The 18936-nt window shown below is 65.3% G+C and overlaps 1 protein-coding gene across 4 annotated transcripts; it reads left to right on the top strand.

The window, feature by feature from the left end:
• The first annotated feature begins 2838 nt into the window (after window positions 1-2838).
• Window positions 2839-18130, top strand: LOC121086847 (transducin-like enhancer protein 1). Of its 4 annotated transcripts, none has more exons than XM_040591205.1 (22): window positions 2839-2889; window positions 3437-3559; window positions 4240-4388; window positions 4661-4741; window positions 5064-5127; window positions 5597-5641; window positions 8829-8891; window positions 9037-9078; window positions 9783-9978; window positions 10445-10461; window positions 10819-10923; window positions 11030-11074; window positions 11311-11466; window positions 11774-11903; window positions 12017-12201; window positions 12276-12352; window positions 12604-12853; window positions 16254-16501; window positions 16720-16867; window positions 16949-17099; window positions 17434-17510; window positions 17734-18130. In XM_040591205.1, the coding sequence occupies exons 2-22, from the start codon at window positions 3536-3538 to the stop codon at window positions 17839-17841; spliced, it is 2361 nt and encodes a 786-aa protein (XP_040447139.1). In that variant the 5' UTR covers window positions 2839-2889; window positions 3437-3535; the 3' UTR covers window positions 17842-18130. The 4 variants fall into 4 exon arrangements, with proteins under 4 accessions (XP_040447139.1, XP_040447138.1, XP_040447140.1 ...); XM_040591204.1 differs by having other exon boundaries at window positions 9037-9111; XM_040591206.1 differs by lacking the exon at window positions 4661-4741 and having other exon boundaries at window positions 9037-9111.
• Window positions 18131-18936: the final 806 nt, after the last annotated feature.

Here is an 18936-nt window from a genome sequence, read left to right as displayed (position 1 = left end):
CTCTTCCAGAAATGATCTGTTCTGTCTACGAAAATAGACATCGTGCTGTTATTACATTTTAAAATATAATAAGGGCTGGGAGACCGCTTTTCTGCTGCTCTCCCTCCCCAGCCCCAGCCCCCCCCGCCCTCCACAGAGCACAAACCCCACAAGCTGCTGGTGCAGAGCCAAGAATGGGTGCAGGGCAGGGGGTCATCATCCCCAGCCCTTTCCAGGTCCAGAGAGGGAGGGTTCATCATCCCCAGCCCTTTCCAGGTCCAGAGAGGGGGGTGTCATCATTCCCAGCGCCTTCCAGGTCCAGAGAAGGGGGGGTTCATCATCCCCAGCCTTTTCCAGGTCCAGAGAGGGGGGTGTCATCATCCCCAGCGCCTTCCAGGTCCAGAGAGGGAGGGTTCATCATCCCCAGCCCTTTCCAGGTCCAGAGGAGAGGGGTTCATCATCCCCAGGCCTTTCCAAGTTCAGAGGGGGGGGGTGTCGTCATCCCCAGCGCCTTCCAGGTCCAGAGAGGGGGGGGTTCATCATCCCCAGCCCTTTCCAGGTCCAGAGAGGAGGGGTCTCCCTCCCTGGCAACCCTCAGCAGAACTGGGGTAACAGGAGATGTCCCAGTTGCTCTCAGGAAAGGCTGGGACTGCCAGGGTGAAGCAGGCTGGTCCTCGCATGGTGGGGCGGGCGGTGGTCCCTGGCTCCGTAAAGCCAGCAGGACCTGGCTCAGGGCTGGCAAACCTGGCTCAGGGCTGGCAAACCTGGCTCACAGCCCACGGGGACAGTGTAGCCCATTGCTCCCAGGAGCCCTGAGCCCTCCGGGCACATGCAGGGTGGCCTTTGTGCAGTCATGCTCTATTTCAGTGGTTTTATTGAGGTTATTATTATTATTGTTCCTTTTCACCAGGGCCTGGAGGCAAGTTGGGCTCCTGAGGACGGGCCCTTGCTCGCCCATTGCATACCCCACCAGCATGCCCCCCCACTCCCCCCGTGCATCACCGGCCATGCTCTGCTGCGATGGCAATGGGGGCAGAGGCTGGTACAAACCCACCTCCCCAGTCCCGTCTCAGTTGGTGGGAGTCTGGGGTCACGGGGGTGTCCTGGGGATGCAAAATAGCTGCAAAATAAAGCCAAACCTGAAAATTAGCCCAAACTCGGAAATCTCTCTGGTTGCTTTTCCTCCCCACTGTCCTACTTGTTCCCTGGCATGCGTGTGGCTCTCTCTGCATAGATATCTTGGGCTAATTTGCTTTTTGTCCAGTTTTCCCCTTCCTGTTGCAAACAAAGAACTTCCCACTGTTCCCACTGTGGGAGATGTGCCAGTGTCAGCCCCTCTGTGGGGCACCCTTGGGTGCAGGGAGGCTGTGGATGTGCCGGTGCCAGCCCCTCCGCGGGCACCCTTGGGTGCAGGGAGGCTGCGCAGGTGCCATGCTCAGGTTATTGGAGGGATGCAAAATGTGAAATACAGCACCTTTGCATTCTGCGGGATGTCCCCAGCTGATGCCTCTGTCCCATGGGCTGGCGGCATCGCAGCCACCCGGCGGTGGGACAGAGGGGTCGGGGCGGTGGGGAGCAGGGGGGGCCAGGCATGTTCCTGGATTAGGGTTGAGCAAGGGGAGAGGGTTACCCCTCGCGGCTGCTGCTCTTCCAAGTGTTTTTATTTCCTGCTCCGTGTAAGCCCGGATTGACCCGCAGGCAGCAGAAAATGTCGAACAACAAATGCTCGCCCTGAGAGGAGGAAAATGTCAGAAAACCCACGAGAGAAACGCGGGGGGCTGGGGGACCCCGGCCTGGCTGGCACACGGGGGGCTGCGGGCGGGGGTCCCTCTCCCCATCCCCCGGGGCTTACCCCCGGCCCCCTCCTGCAGCCCACACCGAAGCAGCACCCTGCGGGGCTGCCGGAGCCGGGGCGGGGGGCGGCAGGGAGCCGGGGGGGCGGCAGAGCCACGTCTCGCCCGGGGGGGGGGACACCGTTGGCTGGCGGGGAAGGGGATGCAGCGGGGGTCCTCCCGGGGGGCGGGAGTGGGGCTCAGGGGCCGTGGGAGTCAGGCCAGCATCCCGAGGTGCCAGGGGATTCCCGGGGTGGGGATGAGCCCTGCAGCCCCCGGGGAGGATCCCGGGGCTCGTTTATTTTACTGATGAAAAAAAAGGGAGGGGGGGGGCCGGTAGTGACAGGACTTGGGGTTTATCAGAAAAAGCCCCAGACCCCGAGCCGGCCCGGGGGGGGGGAGCGGTGGGTGCGGGCCTCACGGCTCCGTTTTGCGGGTGAAGCTGCGGTGCGGGGGGGCGCTGCCGGGGGTGCGGGAAGGGGCTGTGCGCCAGCGCCCGGGGGTCCCATGCACCGGCCCCAGGGCCGGGCCCGGGCTCGGGGGGCGGCCTGGGGTCAGCCACCGCTGGGGCCGTCCCACGGTGCCCCCCCCGCTTCCCCCTGGGTGCCCCCCCGGTTCACCCCGTGTCCCCCCGGTGCCCCCCCCCGTGTCCCCCGGCACCGCACGGGTTAACGGCCGCTCCCCGCCCGCGCCGCCTCTTCTTTGGCTGCTCTGCCTCCCCCAGATTGACACCTTCCGCGGCGGCCGGCGGGGCTGGCCAATGGAAAGCCAGCTCGGCGCGCCCCACGTGGGGGCGGGCCGCTCCCGCGGTGCTCCCATTGGCTGGCGGCCGGGGCGATTGCCCGCACGGGCCAGGCCCCACGTGGAGCTGGCGCTGGCGCTCGTTCATTGATCGCGCTCCGCAGAGCGGCTGCCGCGGCGGGCGGGGCGCGGCGGGGGCGCCGGCTCAGCTCGGCTCGGCTCGGCTCGGTTCGGCTCGGCTCGGCTCGGTTCGGTTCGGCTCGGCTCGGCTCGGCTCGGCTCGGCCCGGCCCGGCCCGCCGCAGGGGCGCGGGGCCAGGGCCGGGCCCAGCAGCGCGGTGAGTCCCGTCCCGTCCTGTCCCGCCCCGCCCCGGTTCTGTTCGGTTCGGTCCGGTCCGGCTCGGTTCGGGCCCCGCCGCTCCGGGAGCCCCCGGGACCGGCCCCGCTGGGGGCCGGGATGGCGGCGGGGGCGGTCTCTCCCCGCGGCCGTACCTGCTGCGGGCGGTGGCGGGGCCATTGTCTGCGCGGCGCGGGGGGCGCGGGGCTGGGCCGGGCCGGGGGGGCCCGCAGCACCCGGAAGGAGCCCGGCCCCCCCCGGTCCCCGCGGGGATGCGGCGCGGCAGGGGCGGGCGGCGCGGGGATCTCGGGTCCCTGCGGATGTTGCGGGGGTCCCGGGACGTTGCGGGGGTCCCGGGGCGGTGCGGGTGTTGCGGCACTCCGCGGTCCCTGCAGGCAATGTGGGGGTCCCGGGGTGGTGTGGGGGTCCCGCGGTGGTGTGGGGGTCCCGGTTCCCTGCCCCACGACGCCGCAGTCCCGCAGGGCCCCGCGCCCCGGCTGGCAGCGGGAGCGGGCAGCGCGGGGCCCTGACCCCCGTCTCTCTTGCAGGGCCTGATCCGGAGCTGGGCAGCGTCCCCAGACCCCGTCCTGAGCCTGCGGCGGGGCCCCGACTGGCGAGGGGGGTCCCGGGCCTGACCGCTGCTAAAGATGTTCCCGCAGAACCGGCCCCCGGTGAGTCCACGGCTCGGTCTCATCCCGTCCGGGCCACGGTGGGCACGGTCCTGTGGCCGCGGTGCTGGATCCGCATCCCAGGCGGTGCCAGCCTGGGCCTCGCAGTTGTGCCGGTGGTGGGTGACACGTTGGGAGCATCGTCGTGGCTCTTCCCAAAGGGGTGCTGAGCTCCCGCGCTGCGGGTTGGGGTTTATTGCTGGAAGCCAGATGGGAGTCGGGGCTGGTGATGGTGGGGCATGATGGCGGGGCTGGTGCCAGCGGGGCCGGTGATGGTGGGGCTGGTGATAGTGGGGCCGGTGACGGTGGGGCATGATGGCGGGGCTGGTGACGGTGGAGCCGGTGACGGTGGGGCATGATGGCGGGGCTGGTGACGATGGGGCCGGTGATGGTGGGGCATGATGGCAGGCAGATGAGGACGGCCCCCCAGGGCTGGGGGGGCAAACGCTCCGTGCCACCCATGGGTGCTGATCCTCCTCGACTGGCCCAGTGGCTGAGCTGATGCTGGAAAGGCGGAGAACGGTTGCGGTTCCTCCGCCATAACTCCTCCTGCCGCTGCCTCCACGTGCTGCCCTCCCAGACGTGCCTGTAGCCTCTTCCCCAGGTGCAGGGACCCCCCTGGGGGGCTGATGAGCCTCTCTGGGCTGGCAGCGCTGACCCCGGGGGTCCCCCCCTCTGCCTAGGCCCACCTGCAGGCCCCCTCTGCTGCCTCGGGTGCCGCTGTCGCTGCCAGCACCATCCCCAGCACCCCCCAGTCCCTCAAGCTGACTTACCCCGAGACCTTGGACCGCATCAAGGAGGAATTCCAGTTCCTGCAGAACCAGTACCACAGGTGAGGAGCTGCCAGGACCCGCATACTAGCGAGGTGCTGGGCGCTTGACCTGGTGCTGGGTGGGCTCTCCTCGGCACCGGGCACTGGGGTGGGCCGGCAGTGCCATCCTGTGCTGCTGTGGACACCGTCCTGGCTGGGGGGCGGCTGTGCCAGGCATCAGTTAGGATACTGGGAGCAGGGGAGAAACTGGGATTCCTCCTGCCAAAAGTGTCAGGGTGAGGTTACTGGCTTCCAGGGCCCGGCTGGGCTGAGCTGGAGCCGTCACTTAGCAGACCCGGAGTGAATCCCTCTGATCCTCCCTGCTGCTGGCTGGGATCACCTCCCCTTCCCTGCACGGTGCTGGGCAGAGCAAGGTTTGAAATGCAGCTCGGCTTTGCGGCTCGCTCCATTTGGGAAGCAGATGCTGGGGAGGGGGGTTAAAACTCTGTGCAGATTGCTCCCTGATGCCGGGATCCCTTTGCTGCCCATCTCCTCTTTAGCAGCCCCTTCCCACCCTCTTTCAGGTGGTTTTCTTGGCTTGCACTGGGAGATGGGATTGAATCTGAATCTGAGGCTGAAGCACGTGGTGTGCTGGGAGGACTTGTGCTCTGTCCAGCCTGGGAGATCTTGTCCGGGGGGGGACACAACCAGGGCGTCTGTCCCCTCTCCCTCCTTCTTTCTTCTCTATTTTTACAGCTTGAAGTTAGAATGTGAAAAGTTGGCAACAGAAAAAACAGAAATCCAGCGTCATTATGTCATGGTTAGTGAGCTGCACCTGAAAGGAGGAGGGCGGCGGGGGGTGGACCATCCTCTGAGCCATCAAAGGGCATGCGGCCCTGGGATGCTTTGGCTTCCCCTCACATTTGGATTCTGCAGCCAGGCCCTGAGATCTGGTTCCTGTGGTTATTGTCTGGTTTTCCCCCTGAAATGAGCGGCGGTGTTGGAGCAGGGCTTGCTGCTGCAGCTCGCGGTGGTGGGGCTGCTCCCGTGCCGGTTCTCTCCTTTCCCCGGGGAAAGCCCTGGGAGAACCATGTCTGTTCTGCGGGCTGGGGCCACGTGCCGGGGAGACCTCTGCTCCCAGGAGAGGCGCTGGGGACCGTGTCCTCCTGGCCTGGCCATGGCATGGGTGGTTGTGGCCGGGCTGACTTCACATGCCAGCACCGAAGAGGGCTTCTGTGAGTCCCCTTAGGCTCCCCAGCTGTGCTGATGCTGCCTTCTCTCCCTCGCAGTACTACGAGATGTCCTATGGTCTGAACATTGAGATGCACAAACAGGTGAGTGTGGCTGGGACAGGAGTGTTGTCCCAGCTCCCAATCGCCACCTTGCTTGGGCCCTCTGGGGTCATCCCTTCCTACAGAAAGGCTGGGCGGCCGCACCGTGCCGTAGCCCAGGGCAGGCTGTGCTTGTGGGGACCGTGCTCCCTTCTCCGTCTTCGTGCTGTGGGAGCTCTGTGCCGCTCTGCGTCACCGCCTCAGCTTGTCTCCTTGGCTCTCTGCACACATGTAGGTGCTCCAGCGTGAGCTGCCGCTTGCTTGCTGGGTTCAGGGCGTGCGTTGCTGGCTGGGTCATGATGTGGTGGGGAGAGCAGTGGTGGAGGACTTGTGCTTGCACGGCTGCTCACGCTGGTTGTGAGCTGCCGCTTGGGGACTGTCCGGGAGGAGAGCAGCTCCCATGGGGCAAGGGATGTGCGGCGTCGCGGCAGGGTGCTGAGCTCTGGCTCACTGCCTTTGCAACTGGTTGGTGCCAGCTGGCCCTGGGGGCAGCTTGCCTGGGGGCCAGAGGGTGAGGAGCACCCTGAGGTGGGAAAGAGGGGACTGGGTGCAGGGTGGACTCCCTGAGGGCTTGGGGCTGCACATCCCCCCTAGCTGCCTCCCCATCCCTCCCTTCCTCCCACTGTGCCGCACTCTGGGTCACCAGCTGCTCTGAGACAGAAGGTTTCTTCTCATCTATTTTTAAAGAGGCTGCGGAGGAGCCTGGCGTGCTGCAGCCGCGGCCTCCTTCCTTCCCACCCCGTGCCCCGCCACCACCTCTGCCAACTGTTGCATGGGAGCTGGCACCATGGGGGTGCTGGCCACTGCCCCCCCCAGCCCAGGGCAGGCTGACGGCCGCTCTTGCCAGCCTCGTGCCCACCGGGTGGGTGCTTCTGCCGCTCTCATTTCCCGCGGCGCGCCGTGCTGGCCGATGAGGAGGAGGAGGCGGCATGAAGCCGCCCTTGCGAGGGGTGATGCCGAGGGTCCCCCTGGCACCCCCATCCCTGGAGGGCTGTGTGCTCCTCTGGTCTGGCTGCCGGTTGTCCCCCGGCCCTCGTGGGCTGGTGTTTTCTGCCGGTCCCAGGTGCCGCTGGCCGCTCGCCAGCGAGCTGTCTGCACTTTTAACAAGGGCCCGTAAGTCTGCTCTGACAGCCAGCGGCCATTGTGTGAAAAATGGGAACTGCCTGCGCGGGAGCCACGGGTTATCACCGCTGCGGGGAGATGGGCTCGTTGCCTCTCCTCCCCTTCCTCCAAATCCAGCTCTGCTCGTGGGCAGGGGTCCTGAGTGCTCCTGGCACCCCCGAGGAAGCACTGGCCCCGTCGCCAAGCCTGGGCAGTGCCGTGGTGCTGCCTGTCCCCGCTGTGCCCAGCCTGGCGTCCCCGGAGGCTCCCGCGGTGCTGGCGTCGGCAGCGCTGGCACTGGTGAGGGCTGAGGCGCAGGGTGGTTTTCCCCTGGGTTTGTTTGGAGGGAAATGGGGCTGGGGGCTGGGGCTTGGCTGTGGTGGTGCGGCTCTCCAGGCAGCCACAGGCTTGGCGGGGGAGGCTCAAGACAGGAACGAGCAGGAGACGTTAATTTTTTTATTGTTTTGGTTTTTTGGCGGGGAAGGGGGCTGTAGCTTTTTATAAAACCACCTCCCCGAATCTGCCTGGCCTTGGACTTGCTCACCACGAGCCAGAGGGGAGGTGACGGTGATGGTGGCTGGGGGGGCTGCAAACAGCATGATCATTTTTCATGCTGAGAGCGTTAAAGTGCCAGTAAATTGCACATTAACGAGTGCGAGTGAATTGGAGGCAGCTCTCCCCAAGGAGCTGCTGCCCATCAGTGCATTAGGGAAGAGAATCCATCACTGCCGGCCCCGGGAGACAGCTAAATCCTTCCCAGAACTGCTGGCTGCCAAATCTCCTTGCTCCCCCCCCTTCCTTTCCTTTCTTTCTCTTTTTTCCTCCCTCGGAAGGGGAAGCGAGGGCGGGTGTTGGATTGTTTCTGCTCCCTGCGGGTCTGGCAAAAGCGGGTCGGTGGCCACTCTGGAGGGCGGCGTGGGGTGTCCCTGGGTCTGTGGCCCCGCACTGGGTGGGCAATGCTGCAGCCCTTCGTCCTGTGGCATGGGAGATGTGCCCCAGGTCCTGGTCAGGAGGGCTGGGGGTCAGCTCTGACCCTGGCTGGTGGGGGCTGTCAGCCTCTGGGCTCCTCCTGGGGCTGACAGGAGGGTCCTGGTTCGACCTCCTCCTCTCAGCCCTGTGCTGGGTCCGTAAGGCTTTCATCCTCCCCGCCGCGGTGGGCAGGGAGCCCCTCTGGGGTGCTTGGGGTGGGCAGGGAGCCCCTCTGGGGCTTGGGACAGCACCATACCCAGACCCCCCGTGCCTGGCACATCCCTGCCCATCCCGGAGCGGAGGCTGCCAGGCAGAGGGAGGGCTGCTGCTCTCTGCCCCCTCTCCGGTGCTGGGCTGGGGTCCCCCCACTCTGCGCGATGAAGAACAGCGTGGGCATCGCTGCTGTTGCCTCAAGTGGGGTCCGCTCTCCCAGCTGTCACACCCTGGGGACTGGCTTCTCCCCAGGGCTGTGTCGGTGGAGCTGGGGATGGCTTGATGTCTGTGCTGTCCCCCTGCCCTGGCTGTGGGCTGCGATGGGAGCGTGGCACGGCGTGCTGCTGCTCGCCCTCCCCGCGCTGCTGCCATGCTCTGCGCTCCTGATTGCCTGTGGCACTCAAGTGTTGCAGAAAAACAGCAGCTGTAAGGAGAGCATCTCTCCAGGGCTTCCTGCGGGCCCAGAGAGCTGCAATTAGTGGCTGCGGTGCTGGCAGGAGGCTGCGTGGAGAACGGAGGTGAGCCTGCCCTGACCCGTGGGGCTGGGGGCTTGCTCGGGGGTGGCCCTTGGTGGCGTGGGCCATGGGGCTGTGTGACCCTGTCGGGGAGGAGGTGGGAGCCATCCCGGGGCTCTCAGGCTGGGAATTGAGGGTTCTGGGCTCGTGTTTTTGGAGGAGGGGGGTGTTAGGAAGGAGAGCTTTCCTGGTCCTCCCCGGGGCGTTGCTGCTCCTTGGTGCTGAGCAGGACAAGCGCCAGCACCCTGTGGCTGCTTGGGTGGCGATGGGGAGGGGGTGGCTGCCCCCCCCCCGGGGGGATCTCCTGTGGTGTTGGGGCTGCCCAGCACGGGGGGGGGGGGGGGCAACTCTGCCCCTTGCCCTGATGGGCGCTGCCTCTCTTCTGTTGCCAGACGGAGATCGCGAAGCGGCTCAACGTGATCTGTGCCCAGCTCATCCCGTTCCTGTCTCAGGAGGTGGGTGAGCCCCCGGGCCCTGACCGGGCATGCAGAGCTCCTTGGGGGCTCAGGGACCCTGCACTTTGGGCCAGGCGGGGGGCCTGAAGAAGTGAGCCTGCAGTGGGGGCATCGCCCAGTGCTGACACCTCTCCTCTCCCTGCAGCACCAGCAGCAGGTGGTCCAGGCCGTGGAGCGTGCGAAGCAGGTGACTATGACCGACCTGAACGCGGCGATCGGGGTACGTCAACCCTCTGCCCACCCCCTCCCGCCACCCGTGGCCGGGGGTGCTGGGCTCACACAGGCGATGGTGCCTCCTGTGCTCCCAGTGTCCCCAGAGCTGGAGACCTATCCTGTCCCAAGCACACAGGGGTCGGCTGCAGCCCCCTGCCCCTAGTTCCTTCTCCTGCCCGTGGCTGAGTCAGGGGGAGGAGGGGGGGGCAAGCCGCACTGGTTTTGGGGTCCACCAGCAGCACTTGCAGTGGAGGAGATGCTGCTGCTGCAGAGCAGGGTGTGGGGGTGCTGAGTGGTGCGTGTCACTGTCCTGATGCCCTGTGGCTTGGGTGGAGGGGGGGTCACCACCGTCCCCCCACCTCGGTTATTCCCTTGAGACCGCAGTGGTAGGGTGGTATGGATAGGGGTAGGGTCTCCCATCTGTATGGATGTGAGTAGGATCCCCCATCCATCCTGGTAGCTTCTGTCACAGGGTGGGAGGTGGCGGCGGGAGGGATGTGGTGGCCCCCCAGCTTGGTTGGGGCACCTTGGGAGCATGTCCAGTCCCCCACTCCCCCAGCTCCCGTCCCCTGGCTGAGCCAGGGCTGCTGGTGGGGAGGAGCAGCCTCTTCCTTCCCCAACCGCCAGCCGTCCTGATGCAGCCCCCCAGCTCTGCTCTCTCCTCCCGCTCCTCTCCAGCACCAGCTCCAGACCCAGCACCTTTCCCACCACGCTCCCCCCATCCCGCTGACCCCCCACCCCTCCGGGATGCAGCCCGCCAGCCTCGCCAGCATCAGCAGTGCCTCGGGGCTGCTGGCGCTCTCGGGGGCGCTGGGGGCACAGGCCCAGCTCCTCGCCAAAGATGACCGAGGAGTCCATGACAGCGAGCCCAGGGGTGAGCGTGGGGGGCTGGGAGCTGGGGATGGGGGTGGGGTGACCCCTCTGGCAGCAGGCAGACCTGGGGGGACGGGCGATGCTGGACCCGCCGGCTGCCTCAGCTCCCTCTGCCCTTCCCGCTCGGGTGCTTCCCCAGGGTGGGGGCCAGGGGTGGGTGGGGGGTGGTTTGTCCATGCCTTGGGGCTCCCAACTGGGCTGGTGGAACAGGGGGCTCCCCCGGCAGGGGTTTGGTGGGGGGGAAACATCCCCGACCAAGTGAGCAGCACCTCCTGGGTGGGCTGGGGGGGGGGTTCATCCCTGGTGGGGGCCCAGGACCACCCTGCTGCTGCGGTGTGGTCCTGGCCCTGCCATGAGCACCCCGGCACCCACGGGGGGAGTGGGTGGCTTGGTCGGGGGGCTATTGGCGGTGTCACAGCGTGTCCCTCCTTCCCTCCTCCTGCGCCTCTGCGTTGCCACGGCGACAGAGCGAGACCCCGGCCCCGTAAGTGCCTTTTCCTTCTCTTCCGCCGTTTCCATCTGGATGCGTGGGCTGCGGTTGGGATGCCGGGAGCAGGGGATGGGTCCTGCTCCCCGGCCGAAGCCCCGCTGCCAGCACAGCCCTGTGGGTGGGTGCTTTCCCCGGGGGGACCCTGTGTCACATGGGCAAACCACCCCGTCCCCGAGCAGCATCCCCCTCCTCGCTCCTTTGGCAGGAGCTGAAGCCAGAGCTGGTGACACGGGGGGGCTGCACTGGGACCCTCAGTGTCCCGGCAGCCGGCCGCAGCCCTGTGTTGGTGCTGCCTGTCCTGGGGGCCAGACGGAGCAGCTTGCGGCCCCTAACTGTGTCCCCCTGCCCCAGAGCTCCCTGGTGCTGCCCAACGGGGAGCGGGCACGAGCCATCTCCGAGTACCTGAGCAGCAGCAAGAAGAGGAAGGTGGAGGAGAAGGACTTTGTTACGGACTATGTGAGCCTGGGGCTGGGGGGCATCCCTGTCCCCTCTCGCAGGGCTTCCCAGGGGGGAGCAAGGGCAGCCCCAGCCCCTTTGGCTCCAGCCGTCCTCTGTGTTTCAGGGCAGCGACGCAGACAAAAGCGAAGACAACTTGGTGGTGGATGAGGTCAGTGCTCCAGGGGGCTGGGCACCGGGCAGGGCTGGGGTACTCGAGGGGACACACAGATGGAGGCAGGCAGGATGGGGCGGTGGCGGTGGGACCCCCCCGCCGTTGTGCTCACTGGCCCTTGCCAACGGCGGTGATGAACCCCATGATCATCTCCTTGAGCCACCGGCTTGTCATGACCTGGGACATCCCTGCGCTCCCGCCTGCTCTGCTGCCTGCTGCTTTCCCTCCCCCAGGACCCCTCTTCCCCGCACAGCGTCCACTCCTACTCGTCCCGGGAGAACGGGGTGGAGAAGGTCCCGCTGGGGAGGAAGGAGGCCGTACCGCTCAGCCCGACCTCCATGGCCTCCTCCAGCAGCGCGTCCCCGTCCCGGAGCAAGGATGCGCCTGCGGTACGTGTGCTGCATGGGGCTGCCGGGGCCTTTTGCTCAGGGGTGGGCTCGGCTGGCGGAGCTGCAGGATGTGGGTCCACCTGCCCCCAAACCTGTGGGGTGAGGGCAGTGCTGGGGGGGCCAGGGGGGCTCCTGCTCCCATAGATTCCCTCTGTGTCCCATGGTGCAGACCCTGCAGTGCTGGCTGGGCTGGACTGGGCTGTCATCAGGGGTGAGGGACAGGGACCAGCTCGCTGGGGGGACCTAAGGGGACCCCCCGGCAGGGCGGTAGTGCGGCTGTCTTATCTCCCCCTTGTTTTCCCGGCAGGTGGAAAAGGCAGGGACGCCCAGCCTGAAGTCCAGCACCCCCACCTCCCAGGGTGATGCGGTGGCCCCGGGCTCCAGCAGCGCCCAGCAGTTCCGCTCCGCCACGGCCAAGGCCCCCGTGGACCCGCTGGGTGAGCTTGGCCCCCCTTGGGACCTGGGCCAGTGGCTCGGAGCGCTGGTCTCGCCGGTCCCCGCAGGGACAGCCCCTGGGCCCCGTCCCTTCATGCTGCCTCTCCCCCGGCAGCCCTGGGCCTGAGGAACCCGCTGGGAGTGCAGACCCCCTACTCGGCCGCCTTCGGCATGGCCCACCCCGTGGTGAACGGGGACATGGCCGGCACCGGCGCCTATGCCAGCCTCCACCTCATGTCCCCGCAGCTCAACGGGGCTGCGGCCGCCGTGGGAGCCGGCAGCTACGGGCGCTCCCCCCTGGTGCGTGAGCCCCTTCCCCGTGGGGCTGTGGGGGCCGTGGGGCGCGAGCTGCTCTCACCTGCTGTCCCCTTCAGGTGGGCTACGACCCGCACCCCCACATGCGCGTCCCAGGGCTGGCAGCTGGCATGCAAGTGGGCACCTCGGGGAAACCGTAAGTGGGGCTGCGCTGGGACGAGGCGTCCTGCAGGGATTAAGGTGGGAGGGGGGCAGCAGGGATGGAGGGCACAGCCCAGGGTGGGGGGCAGCCCTCCTGTGTGCCCGGCCAGGCTTCACCGGGCATAGCTCTGCCCACAGCTCCCGCTGCAGCCCACGCTGCCTGTTGGGCATGCTGGGTCCCCCGTGGCACTGGCTGCTCTCCACGCAGGACCCGTGGCTGGTTCTCACGGCTCTGTCCCCTCCCAGCGCCTACTCCTTCCACGTCAGCGCTGACGGGCAGATGCAGCCGGTGCCTTTCCCACCCGACGCCCTCATCGGCTCCGGCATCCCCCGCCACGCGCGGCAGCTGCACACCCTGACCCACGGCGAGGTGGTCTGCGCCGTCACCATCAGCAACTCCACGCGACACGTCTACACCGGGGGCAAGGGCTGCGTGAAGGTGTGGGACGTGGGGCAGCCGGGCACCAAGACGGCCGTGGCTCAGCTGGACTGCTTGGTAAGGAGGGGCGTCCTGCGTGCTGGCACGGCTTCTCTCCCTGCACTGTGCCACCGCGCTGTGCTGAGGAGAGGGTCTGGGGTCCTCACGGGGGATCTCCGGGGTGCAGAGGGTGTCCTGAAGGGATGCTGTGAACCAGGGAGAGTCTCTTTGTTTGTGAGTGTGGGTGGTGTGGGGCTGCTGGGGAGGGATGTTGGCTCCCTGCTGCTGGTGTGATCCCCTGTGCCACCCTGTCTGTTCGCAGCATCCCACGCAGTTGGGTGGGCTTTTACACCCCCACCCCTTGGCACTGCTTTGTCTGATGGCCCCCCAAGGCAAGCCTTTGCTACTGTCACCCCCCCCCAGCCAGATACTTCGTATGGGCTGGAATCTCAGGGGCTGAAGCATCACTTGGGTTCAGCTCTGTCCTTTCGACTTTTGCCTGTGTGAGTCTGGCCAGAGGGAGAACTCCTATTTCTTTTAAAAATAAATCATAGAGTCGTTTAGGTTGGAAAAGACCTTTTAAAGATAATTGAGTTCAGCCATTAACCCAGCACTGCCAAACCCACCATTAAGCAGTGTCCCTAAGCGCCACATCTACACGTCTTTTAAATACCTCCTGGGTTGGTGACTCAACCCCTTCCCTGGGCAGCCTGTTCCAGTGCTGGGCCACCCCTTTCAGTGAAGAAATTTTTCCTAATATCCAATCTAAACCTCCCCTGGCACAACCTGAGGCCATTTCTTTTTGCTCTATCAGTTGTTAGACCCCCCTACAGCCCCCTGCCAGGCAGGTGCAGAGAGCGAGAAGGTCCCCCCTGAGCCACCTCCTCCCCAGGCTGAGCACTCCCCAGTCCCTCAGCTGCTCCTCATAGCACTTGTGCTGAAGCCCCTTCCCCAGCTTCCCCTCTTCTGGACATGCTCCAGCACCTCAAAGTCTTTCTTGCAGTGAGGGACCCAGAACTGAGCACAGGTTTTGTGATGCGACCCCACCGGTGCTGAGGACAGGGGGACGGTCACTGCCCTGGCCCTGCTGGCCACGCTGTTTCAGACACAAGCCAGGATTCCCTTGGCTTTCTTGGCCACCTGGGCTCCTGGCCACCTGGATGAGTTGCTGGCTCATCTCCAGCCGGCTGTCGACCAGCACCCCCAGTCCCCTTCCCACCGGGCAGCTTCCCAAGCCCGCAGCGCTGCGTGGGGCTGGTGTGACCCCAGTGCAGGACCCGGCACGGAGCCGTGTTGAACCTCATCCAGTGGCCTCAGCCCAGAGCCCCCCTGCAGAGCCCCCTGCCCCCCAGCTCAGCACCCCCCACAGCTTGGTGTCATCTGCAAACCGAGTGAGGGGGCACTCGACCCCCTCGCCCAGATCACTGATCTGGAGACCCCCTCCAGCCCAGCCCTGGGAGTGCCTGTGTGCCCGGTGCCAGCAGGATGTGGCTCCATCCCCACCGCTCGTTCCGCTCCCTGTCCCTGCCTTCCAGCTCAGGGGCTGGGTACCCTGAGAACAACCGGTCCCCCTATTAAGGACCGAGGAAAAGAAGGCGTTAAGTACCTCAGCCTTTTCCTCAGCCTTTGCTGCTGTGTTTCCCTCCGTATCCAGTAAAGGGTGGAGATTCTCCTTAGCCCTTCTTTTGTTGCTGATAGATTTACAGAAATGTTTTTTATTGTCTTTTATGGCAGTAGCCAGATCAGTTCTAGTTGGGCTTTGGCACGCGACTTGTGCTCCTGATCCTTTAACCAGTGGTCCCACGGCCCTGAGGGCTCTCTCCATTGCTATCGGACTTGTTGTTGCAATTTCATTGATAAAAAATACCTGAAAAATTAATAACGGACAATAATCTGAGGGCTGTAGCAGGGTGGGAAGCTTTCTCTTCACATCTTTAACCTGGAGCAGGCTTCCCAAAGAAGCGGGTCCGGCACATCCACCCTCTGTGCCCTTCAGAAGGGGTCTCCTCTGACAACGACCCGTCTTTTTTTCTTTACGGAGGCGGTTTTGACGCAGGGTGTAGGCTGACTTGACCTCAGTGACACCTCCAAGCCGGATGAACCATCGTCCTTGTCATTCGGTTCTGCTTGTAGAGCCCCGTGTGCCTGCTCTGCGTGGGCACCATGGCTGCTGTGCTGGGCAGGGATGTGTCACCGTGGCCCCTGTCCCTTAAGTCGCCCCATTCAGCCTGGGGGAGAGAGCGCGGGGAGTCCTCCGTGTCATGCTCCTACCTGTCCCGGGGAAGGCAGGGTGCCATTCCAGCAGTCCGTCTCGCTCTTCTTGATGCTCCTCAACCTGCTCCCAGCGCGCTCTCACCAGGCAGAGTTCCCCCCCTGTGCCCACTGCTGCAGTCCTGGACGGTGGCGTGTGCTCCCATCAGAGCACTGCCTGGGCAGCCGTGGTGGGTGCAGGGTCAGAGATGCTGTGGCTTTCTGCCGGGGCGGGGGAGGGTTCCCCTGCTCCCTGGTTGAGCTGGCAGGGCTGCAGCACCCATCCTGCGCACCCGTCTGCCCACGCTGCCGTGCCATGTCCCGTTGACGGCGTTCCCCAGGGGCTGCTTGTATCGGTGAGGGGGGTTTGGCCGCTGTTGCCCTGGCCCCACCAGCTGCTGTGGTGCAAGCTGTGGGCTCCTGGTGGGGGTCTCGGTTGCCTGAGGCTCTCTCAGTTCAGGAAACCCCGCTGTGCACCGCACTGGATCCCTCTACTGCCGAACCTGCGGGCACTGGAGCCGCTCACCTTGGCAGCTAAGGAAATGGACTGTCAGAACAAAGCACCTCACCAGCACCAAGCTGGAGGCACAGCCATCACCTGAGAGTATTTTTAACCTGTGTTCTTCGAGGTTTCTTTTAAACGGACTGCTGGAATCAGAGTCCCTGTGCCTGCTTTGGACAGCCCAAACCCAAGTCCTCTCCTTGGCTTGCTGACCGTGGGGCCTGGGCAGCCTGACAAATATTGTCCCTGGATAGTGCTGACCTTGAAGATACAGATGCATAAACAAGGAAGAGACTGAGTCATGATAATTTCAAGCTGCATCCGAAATTGAGGAGTGGGGGAAAATGGTTTAGTGCTTGGGGCTGTGGGCTGGTGGGGTGGCCTCCCGGCTGCCCCGGGTCTCCTCCAGGACCGGCCGTGCCTGTTGAGCAGGGACACGGGGGTGAGGGTGTCCCCGAGGCTGGTCTTAGGGCAGTGACAAACTGAGGGTCTCCTGTGCGGGCTGGCTGGGGCGACCGCTCTGGGCATGGGATGGGGTGGGGGGCACAGCCCCCCCTGCCCCAGCCCTGCTGTCCTGGGGGGGGGGGAGAGCTGGGGGTTCTGCCCAGTGCTGCTGCCCCTGCCCGCAGGATGAGCTGGTGGCCCTGGGGTGACCAGGCAGTCTAGGGAGGGTGCAGAGGGGCTGGAGGTGAAGGGGTTAACGGGGTCCTCTCTCCTGCACCCCAGAACCGAGACAACTACATCCGCTCCTGCAAGCTGCTGCCCGATGGCCGGAGCCTGATCGTGGGGGGGGAGGCCAGCACCCTCTCCATCTGGGACCTGGCGGCCCCCACGCCCCGCATCAAGGCCGAGCTCACCTCCTCCGCCCCCGCCTGCTACGCCCTGGCCATCAGCCCCGACGCCAAAGTCTGCTTCTCCTGCTGCAGCGACGGCAACATCGTGGTGTGGGACCTGCAGAACCAGACCCTGGTCAGGTGAGCCCAGCGCAGGGCTGCTGGGGGTCCCTGGGCCAGGGACTGCTCAGTCCCCTCCCGGGTGTCCCTGTGGTCTAACCCTAGCCGTGGGACAGCCGCTGTCCCTGCAGCAGAGATGTCCCGCTCCTCGCTGCGGGGGGCTACCCCAGCCCACGCTCTGCAGGTACCGGCAGCCCCCACAGCCGTGCCCCCTCCCTCTCCATCCCCCTCTCCCCCAGGCAGTTTCAGGGCCACACGGACGGTGCCAGCTGTATCGACATCTCCAACGATGGCACCAAGCTGTGGACGGGGGGGCTGGACAACACAGTGCGGTGCTGGGACCTGCGGGAGGGGTGTCAGCTGCAGCAGCACGACTTCAGCTCCCAGGTAGGGGCTGGGGTCCACGGGGCGCCCCACGGGGCCGGCTGGGACCTGCTGCGCTGCTGACCCCCACGTCTCCCCCCCCAGATCTTCTCCCTGGGTTACTGCCCGACGGGAGAGTGGCTGGCGGTGGGGATGGAGAGCAGCAACGTGGAGATCCTGCACGTCACCAAACCGGACAAGTACCAGCTGCACCTCCACGAGAGCTGCGTCCTCTCCCTCAAATTCGCCTCCTGCGGTAGGCGAACGCCTCTCCCAGTCCCCAGAGCCCGGTGGGGACAGTCCCCTCTCCTGGCTGCGTGGCCCAGGGCTCGGTGTGTGGCAGGCAAGCACTGGCTGTGGTAGCCAGCCCAGTCGTGGGTGGCATCCCTTAGAGAAGGGGTGTCCATCCCCCTGGAGCAAAACCAGCCCTGTTGTCCCAGGACTCCCCTTTGTGTTCCTTAAAACAGACCCCTGGGTACTGAGGGCAGAGACATTGCCACCTTGTCCCCACGATTTGCTGCAGGACTCCAGCTGGTGGGCCTGGTTTGGTGACGTGCTGCTCCTCTTTGTCCCTTCTGTCCCTTTCCCAGGGAAGTGGTTCGTGAGCACGGGGAAGGACAACCTGCTCAACGCCTGGCGGACGCCCTACGGAGCCAGCATCTTCCAGGTGCCGGGGGGGCTGGGGGCAGATGTTCCTTGGCGTGAAGTTGGCCAGAGCTGCGATGGGCCAGTACCACCCAGTTGTAGATGTATCTTTGCAATAATGAGCCCCGTAAACTGGTCCCTGCAGCCTCCCTGGGCACATCTCAGGGCCCCACATCCCGGGGGGGTGGGGAGCGGGACCTTGCTCTGGGGCTTCTCGCACTTACCCCCTGCCCTCCTCTCCCCAGTCGAAGGAAACCTCCTCCGTCCTTAGCTGTGATGTCTCCACGGATGATCAGTTCATCGTGACTGGCTCAGGGGACAAGAAAGCTACGGTTTACGAGGTCATTTACTGAGAACCAGAGAGGTGCCGACTGCGGGGAGAGCCCACGCCGGGTGGACGGGTGGGTGGTCTCCACCTGCCCCGCTGCTGCTGCCCCAAAGCGCTGGGGCCGGGGCATCCCAGCCGGAGGAGAACGGCGAGGCATGCAGTGGCCCCGGGCCCGTGGCCAGGCGTCGCGCTGGGCTGGCTGGTGGCAGCTGCTGCTTGCCGTGAATTTCCTGGGGACTTTCTCCTTGTTTTGTTCTTTATTTGTTGGTTTGTTTCTAAATCTGGACTGGGGGAGCTGGGGTTGGGGGGGAGGGTCTGGCGTTGTTAGGGGTGTTTTGTTTGGTTGTTTTTTTGGTTTTGTTTTGTTTTTTCTTTTTAACTTTTTGTTGTGTTTTTTTTTTTTTAAATTTTGTTAAGGCTCTGGGCCAGGCTGGAGAGGATGGGCTGTGTCCCCATCTCCCTCTGTGCCTCCTAGGGTGTATTTAATAATAAAAACAAACAAAAAAGTACAAGGGTGCCGGACCTGGGCAGCAGCCACGGCTGTGGGATGGAGCCAGGTGAGGATGGGCGAGATGGGGGCCACAGCCTCGTCCCCTTTGGTGGCTGCTGCTGCTCATTTCCCTTCCCTGCACCGAGGCAGGTTTGCTGGTGCCTCTGGCTGGAGGCAGGGTGCTGGGTCCTGGCAGGAGCATGGGCTGCCATGCAGCGGAGCAGCGCTGCTGGCGAGGGGAAGGATGCGGTGGCGAGGGGAAGGATGCGGTGGCGAGGGGAAGGATGCGGTGGCAGGGGGAAGGATTCGCGGTGGTGGCGGTGCCGTCCCTGGAGCCACCTCTGTGTCTGCAGGCTGGCGGGGAGAGGCCAGCCATGGAGGCAGCGGTGTTTGGAGGAAATGAGATGTGAGCAGTCAGTGCTGGCTTATTGGCCTGGCTGCCCACCAGAGCTGCCGTGGGGGAAGCAGGGCTGCTGGAGCACGGCCCGCCAGCAGCGGCTGCAGCAAGTGCTGGCGGGGACATGGGGGTACCACCAGTGATGGGGCTGCAGCCACCATGGGCTCGGGGCTGGCCACATCCAGCCTGGTGCTGCGGTGGCTCGCAGACCCCTACCAGCTCCGCTTTGTGGG

Source organism: Falco naumanni, chromosome 4, assembly GCF_017639655.2.
Source record: "Falco naumanni isolate bFalNau1 chromosome 4, bFalNau1.pat, whole genome shotgun sequence".
NCBI classification, from domain to species: domain Eukaryota; kingdom Metazoa; phylum Chordata; class Aves; order Falconiformes; family Falconidae; genus Falco; species Falco naumanni.
The sequence above is the reverse complement of the archived record's forward strand: the minus strand, read 5'-3'. Positions and strand labels throughout refer to the sequence as shown.